Here is a 20064-nt window from a genome sequence, read left to right as displayed (position 1 = left end):
TGAGCAACTTGACATGCAGCTTTAATGTCATATAATGTCTTATATTTTCATAATTTGGTTTGACAGTCAATTTTATCGACAAACAATTCATATTTGTTTAGCATGTGTAAATCGTCCTGTGATAAGATTGTCTCTCCATGAACAGTTAAATATAGAAATATGTGTCAAAATAGAGATAAATAATTTTTAAATATATTGAATTTATCTATTTGGGGTCTGATCTATTGTCTGGACTATGTGCCCCCCCAAAAATATTTGGTCACAAATGATAAAAAAAAAGTCATTTCTAAATCAGCATCTCTTGGAAATAAAGTAAATCCAACATTTTCAAGCTTTTAAGTTCGAAAGCAGGACTTTTACAGGATTTTACCTCATGCCGTGAATTACATTTGTGACATTTTTGTGGAACTACTTTGTCCAAATTCTATTATAATTACAGTGCTTTTAGTTTGCCCTCTTATTAATTCAGAGGCCATGCAGAATATTTGCATTTATTTGAACAGCACTTTCCCCCAGTCTTACCAAAAACGTGTTCAGATGCACTAATATTTTATGATTATTCAGAAAGACACAGAAAAGAAGAGAGAGAAAGAAGCTTTTAAAATAATAACACAAAATGGCAAATAAATGTGAGAAAAACTCTTCTATGAGAGGAAGTGGTTTCTCGTTTTCCCACAATATAAGACAGCGTGACGCTTTGGAAAAGCGGCTTAGTTCAGCATCCAAGCCACTGTTGGTCAGCAGACGGTCCATTTTGTACGATATTTGGCTAAATAAATCTTCCCCTGAGCTCTAATATTCCCGCTCTGTGGTTTTTGGATCCGCATCCGCAAACCTTTCTCACACTTTCGAGTCGTACGCTGAATTTAAGTGACATTCTCCTCTGTTGGGAAACGGCCAGTGCTTTTGGGCTTTTCCAGAAGTTTAAAAACTGCATTCCCCACTGCACGAGATCCCTGTGGAAACCCCACTCGCCAAAAAAATCAGCAGCAATTTGTTTTGGCCCGATTGGCGAGCGACTTCGTTTCAGTCGGAGGAGACCTTCACATGTGGAGACTCACAAAGAGTGAGTCAAGGTGAAATAAAGAGCTGAACAATAAGCGCTGTGGCTCTGGGGACTGAGATATGTTTGATGCTTTATCACACTCATAAATCCTGCATGTCCAGGCTGCTCTCATTCTCCCTATAGGTCGAAGTGTGAAATCATCTTTTTGCATCTCCTGTGGCACATGATATAAAGTTATTACGGTGATGCTCTGACAGAAACTATTATGGGACAACTTTCCTCTTTTATAGCTGAATCAGATTTGTTTCATAATTGATGAACTCTGCAACATTGACACAGTTATTGAACGGAAGTGAATCAACACTGATCTGACTTGAGCTGAATAATGACTATTGTCTCTGTAGAGCTTTTAATTAATCTCATATTTGATGAAGTTTGCATCATTGATAATTTTTTTCCTGTTGATCACTGTGAAGTTTTCAACTTTTCCTGTTAGATTTTTGACATATAAGTGTTCATTGAATCGATTGTAAAATCAGTTTCCACTTTTAAACGCCAAATATAGGCAAATCCACGGACAACTAAAAGGCATTAGGACGAACGTAAAGAGGGCGCTTGAGATGCGCACAGGTCAGCAATATTCCTGATGATTTATTGGCGTGAAGTTTCAAGCACAATGACAAACAGGAGTGCAAATTTATTCTCTATTTTCGTTTTCGAAACTTGTGTTGGTTGGTCTGATTGACTTCACTTGTGAACTATCTGAATGTCCCTTCTCCAGTAATGAAGGCAAACCTCAGCGTCCACTAGAGTGCTTGTTCATAATTAAAACAGGAACTGTAAAGTGTCTCTGGAGGATGGCGAACTTTTCACACGTCGTTATTAAGATGCCCTTTCCTCGGGCCATTCTTGTCTTAAGTCCCTAAGCTCAGTGCATCATGGGAAGGCTGTGAAGTGAAGTTAAGGTACAAATTGTCCCATGTAGGAAGGGGGCGTGACCGCTAACTCACCTGAGTCCTGTACAGGTGCTGAGGCTGACCTCTGACCCCAGGTGTCCCTCCACCTCGCCATGATAATAGCAGTGAATCTGGGACACAAAAGACAGGAATCTGCACATTCTTTCTTCACAAGTCAACATTCTTTCTTCTTGCTATTTTAAATGTAATTTAATAAAACATTTTTTTAAATTTAATTACTGTTGGCCAACACAGTAGTTTAAAAAGGAATGTTTTATAATAAAACAAATCTGAACCAATGACGAAACCAAAACCATTCCTACTGCCATTAAATAGCCAATTGTGAAATAATAGTCAGAAAAACTGTTTCCTGAACCTTTGGACAAAATATATATATATAAAAAAATAAAATAAAATAAAAATTTGCATATGTATTTTATTTTGAGTATCACATATGATACATCATGCTTTTATGGCTTATATTATGATATAATATGTTGATATTATGGCTTGAAAGGAGGGAACAAAACACCAAATTTTTATTCAGAGGCCCAAACTGAGCAAAAATGTGGAATTTAGTGCAGTTGCTGATATTTATATGGCAAAAGATGAAATTTTGATGCTTGTAATGTAAATCAATGAGATCTATAGCAGACTACTTATATAAAATGCTTAAAAATATCAGTCGTCACGCTATATCTTCCAATAATATGTCTTAGTAAGATGATATTTACATAGTTTTATGGTCAGCTAGTTTTTGTGTCGGGCAAAACATATGCAATGCAATACAATGATTGAGAGATGAATAAATAAATGTCCCTCTAAACCTGTGTTTCATACATGATACTCACATTTGAACAGGATTTTTCTAAAAATTATACATGGATAATCAAGTAAACCTTTGTTTTGAAATATTACTACCAATGTAATTTTTTTTATTAGGTTCACTTTATAAAAAATCAGTAAATATTTCACAGCAAAAAGACGTGAAGCATAAGCTGAAGGTGGACGTTTATACTAAAAACCCTTTTACTTTCTAAAAAGTATAAACTATCAATCAGACGACAAAAGGCATTTAGAAGATTGTGATTTTGATCATATTGATCATTTAGAGGCCTTAGAAATTTGCATGTCAAAATATGATACAGTAAGCTTTATACTATTGTGACAACATGCCCCATCATATGTGTGTTAGATGACCAACTTTTTCAGCTGCCTTGTTTCTGGAGGTATATTTCTCATTCGTTTTCTCAAAACGCAAGACAAAAAAGCCATGAACCAAACCAATCAGATCTGAGATGATTTGAGAAAAAACTAAAAAACTTTGAAAACAACCTGAAGAAAAACAAAACAAAAGATTACTTTCATTCTTTCATGATGGAATGTACAGCAATCAGATGAAACACTGCAAATGACATACTCAAATCAGATTAAAGCATGTTGACTGATAACTCTTGACCGTATGTAAGGGTTAAACCAGAGCGCATGGACGTGCTTCACACACCGAATGTGCATTTCAGGGATTCGCTTCATTAGAATGCGACTGTCATCCCTAAAGCTTTGACGTGTGTGTGTTCGCAGCGAGAGGCACTTCAGGACGAAAGGAGTTTTGTCTGAGGAAATGAGCAGCACTTGTCTGGTTTGGATTGGGAACGGAGCTGGCACAGATTCCCAGAGCTTCATCCCACTGAAAGCTCCTGTTCTCTCGGTCTATCGACCTCAGAAAGAAACATATACTGTCCTGTTTCCAGCCGTGGCTCAATGTTTTTACTTTTCCTTTTTTAAAAAGACATTTCCATTTTTGAGCCCTTTCCTTTAGACTTTATCCAGTAACCACAGTGTAAACATATCACAAAAACAGCAAATAAAGCAATGTAACAGTAGCCGCGTTTCCATTACCCTTCAAATTGCGCAAATTGAAAATACGGCCAATGGAAACACGTCAATTTTGCAAAAACTCCCATTTATCGCAAAAAAGTTTTTCTACCCGCATGAGGTGGTTTTTCAGGCAAATTGAAAAAGAAATATTTTGCAAAACTGCAACGGAAACAGTTTTTGCCCATTTACAGGTCACCTGATGTAGACGACGCGGTGTGTTTGGACAGAATACAAGACATAGTTCTTTATTAAATTCATAATAGACAGAAGAATTACAGGAATACTGGATTCTAAACCTCAAAGAAATGCCACAATCAAGACCTCGAAGCAGAAATGAGCGAGAAACACCCAGAAACACCTCATATGTGCCGCTCTCAAGTATAATAAGGGTCGTTCCTTACCATTAATGATTGGATAACACACATACATCTCCTTTGATTAATAATAATGGCCAGTGCAGTGGCTGAGATAAAGTACATAAACCTACCAATGTCCATTGCTATGATTTTTGGAATGACTTTATTTATCGTGAGAGGAAAAAATGAAAAAATGATCGTTTAATGGAAACGCCGTAATTTCGCAATAGTTTTTTGTCGACATTTAGAAAGAGTTTTGCGCAAATCTGTAATGGAAACACGCCTAGTGATTTCACCCAGGGTGTTGTTAGGCATGATGCAAACATTTTATAAAAGAGTTATCCCCAAAACAGCTCCACCATTTAACATAGTGCATTAGCATGAATAAAGGCTTTTCTCATATACTAATATAGTGATAATGGCAATTTAACAAAAAAACGAATGCTTAGCAAATAGCCTAGCTAAAGTTAGATTAGTTTCATGGTTACCAATCAATCACAATAGCAACTTGCAATTAATATAGAGCTTCTGCACTGTAATATGCTCATCCAATCAGATTTCAGAGCGAGAACTGTCTGTTTTACAATGCTCATTTTAGTACACCAGTGACATTGGGGTTATTTTAACAGCATGACCTGGTGTAAACTACAGTCCTCAATATATCTCTGAGTCTCAGTCAAAGCAACACGAGGGAATCCATCACAGCACATGAGCCATGGTGTCTGTCAGAGCATTGTTTCCTGGGATCCGTCAGGCAAAAAACACACTCCACTTCCATTAAAAAAGAAAACACACAGAGCCACAGACCTGTCAGCTGCATGAAAAGCATACGTAAGTATACTGAATGAAAATATGAATGTTGAACACTGTGTGGATTTGCATCATTGTTTGCGTGCTACTCTTAAAAAAAAACTACTAAGGAATTGGTTTATAAATCCTGATGATAAATATAATAAATTGCATGAATTCTTTGGTAGAAGCTGGCACTGAAAGCACTCTATTATGAATTAATATAGTTTATCATGTCAATGTGTAAAGGGTAACAGACGGTGTGCGGTCAGTCTCAGGTCCAGTGTTAAATCACTTGGTCACTTCATTTAACATTTAATTTAATATTCAACAATAATATTGATCTGCCTGCATTGACACTATTATACAAGAACTGAACTGAGCTGGACGATGACATCACGGTTTACTCCAGAGCGGCTATATAAATGAACTCAATTAATAACTTTTTTAAAACAAAAATGAAGCATAACTGAACTTACTTAAGCTGGACTGTGACGTTATTTTCTTCTAGAAACTTTTTTTTGCATTATTTTCCTGTTATCTCTGTAAAGCTGCTTTGAAACAATCTGTATTGTAAAAAGCGCTATGTAAATAAATGTGACTTGACTTCATACTGTGAGCCACAGCTGAGACATGATGAGTGGGATCATACTAAACCTCCATTCAACTCCAGAGTCTTCATTTTTACCATTTGGATTTAGAATTTTTTTTCCCATTCCCTATGTTATTCAATATAATTCGGTTACACTTTATTTTAAGGTGTCAATGTTACAGTGTAATTACGCATTTATGTACTGAGTAATAATAATTATCTACATGTACTTACTATAGAGTTAGAGATAGGATTAGGGTTTGGTTTAGGTTAGTTAAATGTAATTATGCATAATTTATAATTATAACTACAGTAACTACATGTAACATGTAACAAGGACATAAAATAAAGTGTTACCTATAATATATATATATATATACATATACAACCATTGTCAGTTTATCATTATTAAAAGTACATTTTTTATTGTTTTGATGAATATTTCCATTTTAGATTTCTTTATGTAAGCTATTTGTAATCTAAAGTTGACTTTGTATTTCACAAACTCCAGAAGACCATGCATTGTACAAGCACTTTCAGTGTATACACTAGGTTTAGCAGATAAAAACTCATCTCAAGACCTAAAATGAGTTTTCTAAGTCGTTCTTAATCACGTAATACATCTGCGATTAAAGCGTAGCTCGGGTGTTGGGCAGCGTCCGACTGGAGCAGGAGTCCATGAGTGAGTCCAAACGGGCCTCAGAGGAGTTCTGCTTAAGGATGAAATAATGGCACCGCACATACAACCATAAAACAGACTTAATGAAAGGCAGAGGAGGTCTGGGAGAACAGACACACACTGACACACTCCTGAAGTCTTTCTGGAACAGAACACGAGCCCATAACTCCCTAAACCCTGAGTGAATACACTCCATCTGCCCCAGCGGCCCTGGATCCCATCAGATCAGCACAATTCATCCACATTACAGTACAAAACATGCCGTTCTGTTGCCTGGTGCACAAATGTTTGGACACAGCAAATAAGTCAATCAGATAACAAATCAACTTTGTTTTAGGGCCGTGCGTATATGATCATGAAATAAGAAATGAGAAATAAGTCAAGCACATTTTGTGTGATATATTTGCACGTTATTGACACACAAAATTATGAATTTGAAATTATGAAAACGCAGAGCTGAAGATGGATGGATAGATAGATGGATGGACGGATGGATGGATGGACGGACGGACGGACGGACGGATGGACGGACGGATGGATGGATGGACGGATGGATGGACGGACGGATGGATGGACGGACGGATGGATGGACGGACGGATGGACGGATGGATGGATGGATGGACGGACGGATGGACGGACGGATGGATGGACGGACGGATGGACGGATGGACGGACGGATGGATGGACGGATGGACGGACGGACGGGCGGATGGACGGATGGATGGATGGATGGATGGATGGACGGATGGATGGACGAATGGACGGATGGATGGATGGATGGATGGATGGATGGATGGATGGACGGACGGACGGACGGATGGATGGACGGACGGATGGATGGATGGATGGATGGATGGATGGATGGATGGATGGACGGACGGACGGACGGACGGATGGATGGATGGATGGATGGATGGATGGATGGACGGACGGACGGATGGACGGACGGACGGACGGATGGATGGATGGATGGATGGATGGATGGATGGATGGACGGACGGACGGACGGACGGATGGATGGATGGACGGACGGATATATGGATGGACGGACGGACGGACGGATGGATGGATTGATTTGTATTGCATTGAAGGTATAAATTTTTATAAAGAATGTACTTTCTTCTGAACAACTTCCCAAAACCTAGACAATAAAATTTAAATTTGTCCATGAGTAAGTGTGTGTGTGTGTGTATGTGTGTGTGTGTGTGTGTGTGTGTGTGTGTGTGTGTGTGTGTGTGTGTGTGTGTGTGTGAATCATCAATCTCCGCACTCAGGTTGACAGAGCATTTGTCGTTTTGTTCTGTTCCTCCCAAATCAGTTTGTGAAGGCCAGATTCAGCTCTGCTCCCCCTGACGACACTCGGGTCGAGAAGTGCTGCTGTTTCTGGGTGACCTGCAACTCTTGTTTCCCATCAAAACAAAGCAGGACGCATATTGCCTCACACTGTTGAGAAAATCTACGGAACAAGCTGAAATAGTCACAATGGTTTATGAAATCTCACCATACGGTGTTGTGAAACACCATATCTAGTGTTTAACAGATCCTTACTGGAGCATGATGGGAATATTGAGTTTCTTTCTTTCTTTCTTTCTTTCTTTCTTTCTTTCTTTCTTTCTGAAACTATATTTCAGTGGCTTTAGTCTGTTGCTATGCTGTTGCTGGGGTAGTCTAAATGGCTTCAGACAGTTGCTATACCATTGCTAAGCTGTTGCTATGGTGGTCTAAATGGCTTTAGACTGTTGCTATACCATTGCTATGCTGTTGCTATGCTGTTGCTATGGTGGCAGGGGCGTGTCTAGAGGGGGGGGGGGGGGGGGGGGGGGGGGGCCCTGGAATATGATTGGCCCCCCCTGGTGCCCCCACAACATCATTGGGCTAGATTTACTGTCAACCTGGCAATGCCCAACGCCATTGGATCAGAGCGCTGTCAATCACTGCTTGATTTGCGATTCGCAAAGCTGAATCACTGGTCCGCGTTTTTCATACAGGAAAGAGAGATCACTGTTTATGGTATATATACACACTCAATTACAGTATATATTTTGAAATATTGCACCGTATGTTAGTCTGATTACTTTCAGTGTGACTGACACATCTATTGTATGTCGCCAGTAACGTTAGATTAGTAACGTAACTTCGCCAGACTAACGTTACTGAATAGAGAGGACTTGTCAGTGTTATTCAGTGGCAGCGCACTCACACCACATATAAATATAAAATAGATAATTATTACTTTATCAGTTTTTTTAAAGACTAAAGGCACAATTCCACAAAATTCCCAAAAAGCTATGGCATGGTAATTTTGTAAAACATTTTTTAAACATTCATGGCATGGAGTCTTTTTTTGTTTTTTATTTATTAGAACAAAACTGTGTGATCCAATGAATGCAGTGCCACATTTAATACCATCTATGCACTGGGCATTTTTGAAATCGTGCTTAATATTTTCTAAACAAGTATTTATTTCCAGTTGAATTTTCTAATTTCCCATTGGCCCCCCCCTCACTGGTCTTTAATCCTGGAATCGCTCCTGTATGGTGGTCTAAATGGCTTTAGACTCTTGCTATACCATTGCTGGGGTTTGTCTGTGGATTATATTATTGCAATAGTAATAATATAATTCCCTTGCCTACTTTCTTTCCTTATCTATTTTTTTCCCTTTTTCTTTTTTGTAGGATTGCTGATAGCATGTGTTTTCTTCTCATAAAGTGTTTTGGCTCAAACAGTCTGGCGGGGAAACGGGTCGTCCCGCTGGAGAGCAGATTGAGGATGACGGGGTCAGTGATTCAGAGGTGCTCCTCAGAGGTTTGGACTTACATGCCTTCAGGGCTCAATGTGTCTGTTGCACTGACTAGTAATCTGAGCTGCAATCTAAACGCTTAAAACACACAGAGGTGCATCATGGGTGGTTCCTGCTCTCCTGGTGGCCCTCGTTTGACCGCCTCTCCTCTAAAGCTGTTGACACAAGATCATCCAGCAATCGCTGAGGGCGGAGATCAGTGATACTATGGGATCTTAACTGCAGGTCTGGTTTAGGTAAAATAGAAGGTCTGCCTTAATAATACTGCCTTAAAATTGTACGCACACCATGCAAAAAAGACCAAAGAATCCTAAGTATACTTCCTACATTAGTAGCTTGTTAGGTTTAGGAACAGAGCCTACATTTTTGTAAGGGACCGTCTCATAAACACCAGTTCCACCTGATTCAGCTCCACAGACTAATCAAGAGTTTTCTGACAAACCATCAATCCAGCAGCTCAAATGAAACACTTTTCCAAGGAGAATAACAGGGGCTTGTTTCAGGAAGTGCACATGGCCATGTGTTCGGTGGGCGTAGGGTTTAATCTGGATGGAAACATTGGTCGCTTGTAATCTTACCGTCACATTCGGTGAGGTGGTGACGGCACTTCCGTCCTCCAGGTAGTGTGTTTCTGTGTAGTGACTAGCAAACAACCCTCTGCAACACAAACACACAAACAAGTTACATTCACTCATTTCCACAAGTCATTTCTTTTCTTGGTCTCATGTTCCTGGTCTTACTGTGAACATAACAATGCATTTTTTGTCTTCAAAACTTGCTCGTTTTTGAAACAAAAGTAATTTTTCAGCTGACACCACTAAAATGAAGTTCTGCCCACTTTCACTCAGAAATGTGTTACATTATGAAAAGTAAGAAAGAATGAAAGTAAGATGAGTTGAGTTGAAAATGTTGTATGGTGAAACCAAGAATCTGTATCCTCCTTTTTTTCCGTATAATGTGTATGTGTGTAGTGGCTACCACACAACCCTCTGCAACACAAACACACAAACAAGTTACATTCACTCATTTCCTCAAGTCATTTCACTTCAAAATTAAAGGGGTGGTATAATGCCATTTTCACAAGATGTCTCTGATGTCCCCAGAGTGTGTATGTGAAGTTTTAGCTCAAAAATACCCCACAGATATTTTTATATAGCATGTTAAAGTTGTCACTTTTTGAGGGTCAGCAAAAACGCACCGTTTTTGTGTCTGTTCCTTTAAATGCAAATGAGCTGCTGCTCCCGGCACAGAGGGCGGAGCTTCAAGAGCTTGTGTCCTTTTACCTCACACAGACATGCACTGGAAAAACTTTTAGCCTTTTATGTTCAAACCGAAGTCAGAAAGATGGAGAGACTCAAGAAGAAGTGACAACATGTAGACAACATTTCTGATCGGTTAGTTGGTGAATTTTTAAAGCTTATGTGTCTTTTAGTCATTGATTAGCATATTCTGTCATGATAATCTATAAATCGCGTTCCCGGGGCGGGGTTTATGTAAATTCTAGGGTTGGTGATGTCACTAACTCGGGAGGAAGCTCGTGTAGTTCTTAACAGACGTTTGTTGTAGTCCTTAAAAAGCTATTTCTTTAAAAGCAAATATTTTCCTTTGCTTTGAACTTTTAGCGTTGTAACTTTGCAGATGTTGTTTATGCTCAAACAGCAACATTACACACTAACTAAAGTTAGAAAAGTGAAATCATATTCAACCACCCCTTTAAGCATTTATTTTCCTGGTCTTACTGTGAACAATGCATAGCACTTGCTCATCTCTGATACAAAAGTTATTTTTCAGCTGACATCACTAAAATAAAGTTCCCCCACTTACACTCAGAAATGTGTTACATATGAAAGTAAGACGAGTTGAGTTGAGTTGAAAATGTTGTAGTGTGAAACCAAGAATCTGAATCCTCCTTTTTTTCCGTATAATCCGATCAGCAGCAAATGATCACGGATCAAAGACGGGCTACAGAGATCCCCTCATCCTGTGAAAGGATGCCCTAATTCTCTCTCTTCCTCTCTCGCCTGCTGAGATAATGTTCTGATCAGACCATTACTAACATCTGCACTCGATCGGCCCTCATGCAGCTGTGCTTTCTTAACCAGAACTGCCCGAGAGAAAGTGACAAACTCATGAAGATGATTACAGCACTGCTGAGTCAGAGAACAACAACCTCCCTGAAAAACACACACACTTCCGACAATAGAAAGTCTGGTTCACTTCATTATCCAAGTCAACATTTCCAGGAATAGACCGTCTATGTTTGGGGAGGGTTAACCAAAAATCGATGACACCACATCAGTTTGAATGTTAAAATGTGAAACTCCTTCTGATTACTGCATACGTCACATTACACACTAGTTCTCAACTTCCAGGAGAAATGTGTTGTTGATCTCTTCTCGCCAAACTAAATCGAATTAGATGATCTTAAAGCCGACTCCGTGTGGAGGAAATCAATGAAAACCTTGCAGTGAATTTACAATGAAATATGAATGTTTTCCAGATACACTTTAAGTTAAAAATAGCTTTTAGTATCTGAAAACCCCATCAAGGTGCTGCACTGCACCCTCATAGAACTAGAAAATGAATTTAATTGATTTTTTAAAAGATTAGACAGATCTTATTATTGAATGTAAATGTCTAATGCATTGTTCTGACAGCTGGAAAATTACTTTCTGATTAATGTTTATTATAAAACCGATATTTCCTATCCTGGATCGCGTCCTGAATGCTGATTGGTCATTACATTATTACATCTGTATAATGTATCATTCAAAAGTTTGGGGTTGGTAAGATGTTTAATTTTTTTTTTGAAAGAAGTCGCTTATGCTTACCATTTATTTGATGAAAAATACAGTAAACACAGTAATAATGTGAAATATTATAACAATTTAAAATAACGGTTTTCTATTTGAATATGTTAAAATGTAATTTATTCCTGTGATCAAAGCTGAATGTTCAGCATCATTACTCCAGTCTTCAGTGTCACATGATCCTTCAGAAATCATCCTAATATGATGATTTAAAACATTTCTGATTATTATCAATGTTGAAAACTGATGTTCTGCTTTTAATTTTTGTGAAAGCATTTTTTTCAGGATTCTTTGATGAATAGAAAGTTCAAAAGAACAGCATTTACTTGAAACATAATTCTTTTGAAACATTATAAATGTCTTTGCTGTCACTTCTATTATATTTAATGCATCTTTGCTGCATAAAATCAATTAATCAAAACATAAATAAATCTTACAAACCTAAACTTTTGAGTGCACTTGATTTATCTACTGTGCAATCAGATACCAATCATTACCTTCAGTTTAAGGAATAAATCAAGGAATCGTTTATCTTCTAAATGAATTTCCTCATGTTTGAATCATGTTGTGCATTTTGTATTATGCATTTTTTTAAAAGCAATAAGACACTTGAGGACAAGTGAATATAGGAATTTTAAAGGGGTTGCAGGAACTCATCCGTGACTCTATATTCATATATTCTAACCTCTTGTCCCTTATCGCTTAATTATAATGGAAGGATGTTTAATTGGTCTCACCTCGCACTGTTCACGGCGTACAGGACTGTTTCACACAGTAAATGGGATTAACAACACATGTAACTACAAAACAGCATTTGGCAGTGGTGTCTGAAAAGCCAGGAAGAGACGAGATGTCTTGAAATCTGCCATGCGATCGCAGATGTTCTGACAGATGTTGCTCTTCTGATCACAGATGCAGCAGAAGCTTTTACAAGTCTTGAAGAAGCAGCAAACCGATCTGAGGTCTGAACCACGGCCATAACCATTCCCTCCGGTGGGGTTTGGAGGCATAAGGTTGAGGCAGGAGGGTCAACTCAACATATGCTTGAGACGCTGGAGACCGTAAAGGCCAAAATAGGATTGATCCTTTTCTTTTCAAGCGCTAATTTGAGTTTTAGCTAAAGAATATTGACAAATCATGAACTTTGCTCAGGGTTCATGAGTTTTCTATGACTTTTCCAGCCATTTGTAATGGTTTTTAAAAGGATTTCATAGAGAATGCACTCACAAAGAACAAAAATATAGCCAATGGATATAACATTATTATATACATTTGCGATGACCGTTGGATTCTGCAGTGCATTTCCATTAAAAGGAACATCTAATACCTTCCATAAACTACTAAACAAAAACTACTGCTTCTCTATCGAATCAATCAATAATGTTTTTCAATCATAAAACTAAAGAGACTAATGATGTGTGTGCGCACTTCATAATGGAAGATTTATTCATTTAGCAGATGCATTTATTCAAATCAGCTTACAAATGAGGAAAAATACAAACTCATTAATCATTAGGAAAACTTCTAAAATAAACACTAAATGTATTCTGCATTTACAAATGAAACTTAGTTTTAGTCCCATAATAGCAGACAATTAGTCTTACAGTCGCTAACTCTCTTGGAATGTAGTCATATGGACCACTACCACTTTTATGTTACTCTTGTGACATTTTATGGAGCTTTAAGTGTTTGCAATCAACTGAATTTTCATTTTTGGGTGAACTTAAACTACTACGTCACATCATCCCGCCACTACTAAGTGAGATCCATCCCAACTCCTCATTACATCTCATTAGATCATCATATGGCATCACTACCATGTCCTTGAGAAGATCTAGTTCCAGCACAACAAACATTCAGTGGCTCAACGAGAAGTTAAAAATGACAAACAACCAACAAAGTATTATGTTTCTGTGGCCATTTTCTAATTTATTCTTCAATTATTCACACGAGCAGAGACCAAGCAGAGCGAAAGATTACCATGTAGAAAAAAAGAGAAATACCTTTCATGCTGTGGAAAGACGACTGCAGCAAAGCCACAAGCAGAAAAAAACTAATCAAATCATCAGTCACTAGAGGAAAAAGACACAGCAGGGCGCTGTTGTTTCCCCTGGTCACTAAATGCTTTGTGTTCTCGCAAGATAAAAAACTAGAAAGGGACACGACAGGAGTGGACAGAATAAAAACAACAAAAGAGGTTTCTCTTTCAAGCATAGAACTTAAAGGGACAGTTCACCCCAATATGAAAATGCTGTCGTTGTTTTACACACCCTCGTGTCATTTAAACCTGAATTATGTTCATCTTTTTCTTCATAGTCTTCAACACTTCATAGTTATTGCATCCATCAAGCTCCTAAACCCCCACCATAAAACCATTATAGAAGCAGCCCAGTGTGTGTTAAGTTACATGACAACATTATGTAATAAAATCTTTAGTCACTGATAATCTTGAAGCTTGACAAGTTTTGCCTGAATTCACAACCAGACAAAAAAATTAAATAAAAAATTAAATATTTAAAAAGCATTACTTATTAATTGGTACTTATTTTGTAAATATTAATCTTTTTTTTATTATTTAATCATTTTGTTTTAGTAATTATTTCATATATATATATATATATATATATATATATATATATATATATATAAATTGGTATAATTAATTAGAATTATGGTAGCTTGTTTCCGCAAAAAAAAAAAGAAAAAAAAAGGTAATTGCGTCTTTTTATCTCACAATTCAGATTTTTTTCTAATTGCATGATATAAGTCAGTCTTTTTCTCCTCAGAATTGGACTCCATAACTCACAATTGTGAGTTAATATCTCATAATTCTGAGAAAATAGTCAAAATTGCAAGATATAAACTCGCAATTGTAAGAAAAAGAGTCAGAATTGCGAGATAAAAAGTCACAATTACCTTTTACATTTTTTTTTATTCCGTGCCGGAAACAAGCTTCCATAATATATGCTTTGTAAACACTTACAGAAAAAGTCTTCTGTAAAAAAAGAAAACAGCATGAATGTCAGGTTGGAACAAGATGAGCGTGAATCTTGACAGAATCAGCTATTACTTTAACACGGCCCCTGGCAGCTTTAAATGAAGAACAAACTGGAGCACATCAGCCTAAGTTTATTTACATGTGCATCCTGATGTGGAGTAACAGAGACACACACACATCCAGACTGGAAGCCCGCCATTCGCTAGAGAAAGAAAGATAGACAAAAGAGAGGGGAACGAACGACATGGGGGGTTGGATGGGGACAGAGTTTCTGCTCAAATTACTTTCCAGTCCTTGGCTTACTAAACGTGAATTCAGCTACAATGAACTCGTGCCCATCCTGTCAAGGACAAAATGCAGTTTTTTTTCATGCTACTTAGGAGAAATCAGGTCACGACTCGTTCCAGAGCGTTTCCTCTTGCACAGAAATGAGTTCCTCTTTATCATCGTACACATCTGGAGTGTCCTCTTATCTGATAATTGGAAGATGGATCAGTAATGCAGAGTCTCTATTAAATACCTCTGTTTAGCATTGCTAAATGGATAATACCTCAAATCATGCGGCTTGTTGGGGAGAGGTGTGCTGTTGCTTTTATAAGTAATCAGACTTACAATTCTGCCAGGAGAAAGATAAAAAAAATTATAATCCCCACAGACTTTTAAGATTCTGGTAAAGGCTTTTTGACTTGGACCAATAAGAAAACACACATATGATGGGTTTCCATGTCTTATGGGGATTTTCCATAGATATAATGATTATTATACTGTACAAACTGTATATTCTGTCCTCTAACCTTAAACCTGCCCATCACAGAAATCTCTCTGCATTTTTAGATTTTCAAAAAACATCACACACATTCTTGTACATCTATCTTTATGAGGACATTCATTGACACAATGCAATCTCTAACCGCTTACCCTAACCTTATCCATCACAACCAAGTGCCTAACCTGAACCCTGACCCTAAACCGACCCTTAACCTCATTATAACCTTATCCCTAAAACCAAGTCTTGACCCTCAAACAGGCCTTTAAAGGCTCTCAGAGAGTGAGGGCCGGCCAAAATGTCAGGTTATAGAAACCACATGGCAACACCCTAGCGATTACCCAGATCACCAAGATGCCTGAGCTTCCATTTACCACAACTGATGTGTGAGTTGATGAATGTTTATACATGAATAAAAGCTTAAATTCAATCTGTTCATCATATAAAGCGATCGAGTCTCTCCAGAAAATCTGGACTAAACCGCTCAATTCATTTGGATTCATTTTACGATCTATTTATGAACTTTTTGAAGTGTCAAAGTTTCAATGGAGAGACAGAAAGCTCTCAGATTTCATCAAAAAGATCTTCATTTGTGTTCTGAAGATGAACGAAAGTCCTATGGGTTTGGAACGACATGAGGGCGAGTAATTCATGCCAGAATTAAAAAATTTTGGGTGAACTATCCCTTTAACATGAATCAATTACCTCGACTTGCACAATGTAAATCTGCTGAGGTCATTTTATCCAAAATCTAAGACACGTTTCCAGCATCAAACATCTGCTTTGGAACTAATGCAAAACATCACATCCAGACGATCTAGAAGAGAGACCAACACTGAAATGTAACAAAAACAATATTTTTTAAGGTGAATATGCTTCTCTCTGGGCCCTGACAGACGGTTACGTTGCCAATTACAGAAACTCTATTTTAGGAATTTATAGGCCTTTAAAGTAATGTTCTGGGTTTCATTACAAAGTACAGCCCTCTATTGACAGCATGTGTGGCATAACGTCAATCACCACAGACAAATCATTCAGAAAATAGTTACAGGTTTGGAAAAACCAAAGCATACTTTCAGCAAAGCAAACCATTTTTTGCTGCTTTCTAAATTATAAAGTAAATTTTGTCATCAGCAGAGTCAGTCCTCAAGCTCGGTTCCATAACAAGTTTCAATGGAGGTATCTGATTTCTAAATGACTCACAGGAATAAACCAAATAACACTTGTGTGATGGGAGAACTGTTGACTTGGAATGCAATAATCCATGGAAATATTCAGAGGTTGATGTAATGACATCCCATGGCAAGACAGAGACTGCTGCCAGCTCTAAAGCTTCAGCTAATGAGGAGCGTTACACCCTTGGACCGGACGAAGGACCGCTTGCCTCATCGCAGGGCTGAACTATTCCATCATGAGCTGGAATGAAGGCAGATGTAATATACTGGGTCACGGAAAACACCTGAGGACCAGAATCCTTATCAACTGTGAAGAAAAGAAACCCACCTAAGGGTGTCTAGAGGTCATGGGCCAAGGTGTCACATGATTGATTTCAATGCACAAGTGAGAATAAAAGAACTCAAAATAGCATTAAAAATGGTGAAAAGTGCTGGAAAAGCAGCAAAAGTCTCTGAGAGTTGAAGAATTTAGGAAGAATTACTGAAAAATAAAGGCAGATGTAGTATACTGGGTCACGGAAAACACCTGAGGACCAGAAGAAACCCACCTAAGGGTGTCTAGAGGTCATGGGTCAAGGTGTCACATGATTGATTTCAATGCACAAGTGTGAATAAAACAACTCAAAAAAGCATTAAAAATGGTGAAAAGTGCTGGAAAAGCAGCAAAAGTCTCTGGGAGTTGAAGAATTTAGGAAGAACTACTGAAAAATAAAGGCAGATGTAGTATACTGGGTCACGGAAAACACCTGAGGACCAGAAGAAACCCACCTAAGGGTGTCTAGAGGTCATGGGTCAAGGTGTCACATGATTGATTTCAATGCACAAGTGCGAATAAAACAACTCAAAAAAGCATTAAAAATGGTGAAAAGTGCTGGAAAAGCAGCAAAAGTCTCTGAGAGTTGAAGAATTTAGGAAGAATTACTGAAAAATAAAGGCAGATGTAGTATACTGGGTCACGGAAAACACCTGAGGACCAGAAGAAACCCACCTAAGGGTGTCTAGAGGTCATGGGTCAAGGTGTCACATGATTGATTTCAATGCACAAGTGCGAATAAAACAACTCAAAAAAGCATTAAAAATGGTGAAAAGTGCTGGAAAAGCAGGAAAAGTCTCTGAGAGTTGAAGAATTTAGGAAGAATTCCTGAAAAATAAAGGCAGATGTAGTATACTGGGTCACGGAAAACACCTGAGGACCAGAAGAAACCCATCTAAGGGTGTCTAGAGGTCATGGGTCAAGGTGTCACATGATTGATTTCAATGCACAAGTGCGAATAAAACAACTCAAAAAAGCATTAAAAATGGTGAAAAGTGCTGGAAAAGCAGCAAAAGTCTCTGAGAGTTGAAGAATTTAGGAAGAATTACTGAAAAATAAAGGCAGATGTAGTATACTGGGTCACGGAAAACACCTGAGGACCAGAAGAAACCCACCTAAGGGTGTCTAGAGGTCATGGGTCAAGGTGTCACATGATTGATTTCAATGCACAAGTGCGAATAAAACAACTCAAAAAAGCATTAAAAATGGTGAAAAGTGCTGGAAAAGCAGGAAAAGTCTCTGAGAGTTGAAGAATTTAGGAAGAATTCCTGAAAAATAAAGGCAGATGTAGTATACTGGGTCACGGAAAACACCTGAGGACCAGAAGAAACCCATCTAAGGGTGTCTAGAGGTCATGGGTCAAGGTGTCACATGATTGATTTCAATGCACAAGTGTGAATAAAACAAACAAAAAAAAGCATTAAAAAAAAAACCTGCACACGTTACTAATGCTGGAAAAGCAGCAACAGTCTCTGAGAGTTGAAGAACTATTTAGGAAGAATTACTGAAAAATAATAAAGACAACAACCGATCACCTTCACACTTCATCAAGAAGAAGTAAAAGAACTGGTCGAAACAAAACACACAGACTTTAATTAAAACAAGCAGAAAACACAAAATATATCAGACTTATTATCTGTATATTTCCCTATCTCTATATTGTCTTATTGTTATGGGAATTTGTGGGTTGCATTTCAGATGTAATTTTAAAATGATTGTCTTCATATTTATTTAATACATCTGGTGATTTATGAATGCATCATCGATAAACACATTTGAAATGCACCCATAGGAAATGTGTTGCTTAGACATTGCTTTTTTACAGTTTAGGAGACTTAATTATGAGTCTCAACACTGTAAAAAAACTATAAAAAAATGTGCTCATGTGGAAACATCTGTTCTAAAGTAAATAGTTTTATGCGAACCAAAAATATTGTTTAATTGCACTAAATTAACACCCACACAAGTCATTTTAAGGGTCAGATCAAGCAGATTTATCGCCTTCAACTTGATCTGAGATTCTTCCAATTCCTTCAGAGTAACAAAAACAGACATACATGACTTAGTTATTGATATACAGTTATAGTAAAGAGCTAGCAAATCATTAGATACAAGCAAATCATAGTTTGAGACAATGTTGAGATGTGTACGATTACTAGAGGAGAAGCAGAAGTCCTCATTTTTTCTCCATTTAATCTGTCTAGGAGAAACAGTTTGATTTTTTGTTTCAATGCGTATGATGTGATTTCAAATATGATGTTTATCAATGATGTATTTCTCCATTGGCAGTCGATGTACTGCCAAACAGAACAAATAAACTTCAGCATGAAAACAGCTCTTCATGAAACGTCAAACCCACAAGAATAAGAAAGTACAAAACGCAACCTCTCCTCTGAAGAGTATCCATCAATGCGGGATCTTTGGGCACATCTGGCCTCATTAACACATCTGTCATCGCGCACGCAAACATGACGAGTCTGGGCGTGCACGTTTCCTTAAATACCATTTCTTTTCATCTGATTTCTGGGTTGCGATCTTTGCCACACAACCTCTCCGAGACCAATGGAGAACTTTTAGAAGCAGGAAATAAAAATCATAAATCGAGAGGTTATTGCGAGGTTATCGTCTTTCATTCGTGACAAACATCTCTGGTTAATGATCTCAGTGCTCTCTCTGAGTAACATGTTAAAGGGTTAGTTCACCCTTAAATTAAAATCTTGTCAGTAATTACTCATCCTCATGTCCTTCCAACCCGTAAGACTTTTGTTTATCTTCATAACACAAATTAAGATATTTTTAATGAAATCTGAGGGCTTTCTGTCCCGCCATTGACAGCTACTCAACTGACACTTTGACGCTTCAAAAAGTTCATAAAGAGATCGTAAAACTAATCCATATGGAGAGAGCGGTTTAGTCCAAATTGTCTGGAGAGACTCAATCGCTTT

The 20064-nt window shown here is 37.8% G+C and overlaps 2 protein-coding genes across 3 annotated transcripts in view; one reads left to right on the top strand and one right to left on the bottom strand.

Moving 5' to 3' along the window:
- The window catches only part of bccip (BRCA2 and CDKN1A interacting protein), a 242133-nt gene that overhangs the window by 87408 nt on the left and 134661 nt on the right, over nt 1–20064 (top strand). The gene's annotated exons all lie outside the window — the stretch shown is intronic.
- adam12a (ADAM metallopeptidase domain 12a) overlaps nt 1–20064 on the bottom strand; it is a 130992-nt gene that overhangs the window by 57506 nt on the left and 53422 nt on the right. For both annotated transcript variants that reach the window (XM_082151868.1, XM_082151869.1), the window contains exons 4-5: nt 9636–9714; nt 2017–2093 (exon numbers count right to left, since the gene is read on the bottom strand). In XM_082151868.1, coding sequence (XP_082007994.1) covers nt 2017–2093; nt 9636–9714 — 156 coding nt within the window. The remainder of the gene's footprint in view (nt 1–2016; nt 2094–9635; nt 9715–20064) is intronic.

This window comes from Leuciscus leuciscus, assembly GCF_965113295.1.
Source record: "Leuciscus leuciscus genome assembly, chromosome: 21".
NCBI classification, from domain to species: Eukaryota; Metazoa; Chordata; class Actinopteri; order Cypriniformes; family Leuciscidae; genus Leuciscus; species Leuciscus leuciscus.
The sequence above is the reverse complement of the archived record's forward strand: the minus strand, read 5'-3'. Positions and strand labels throughout refer to the sequence as shown.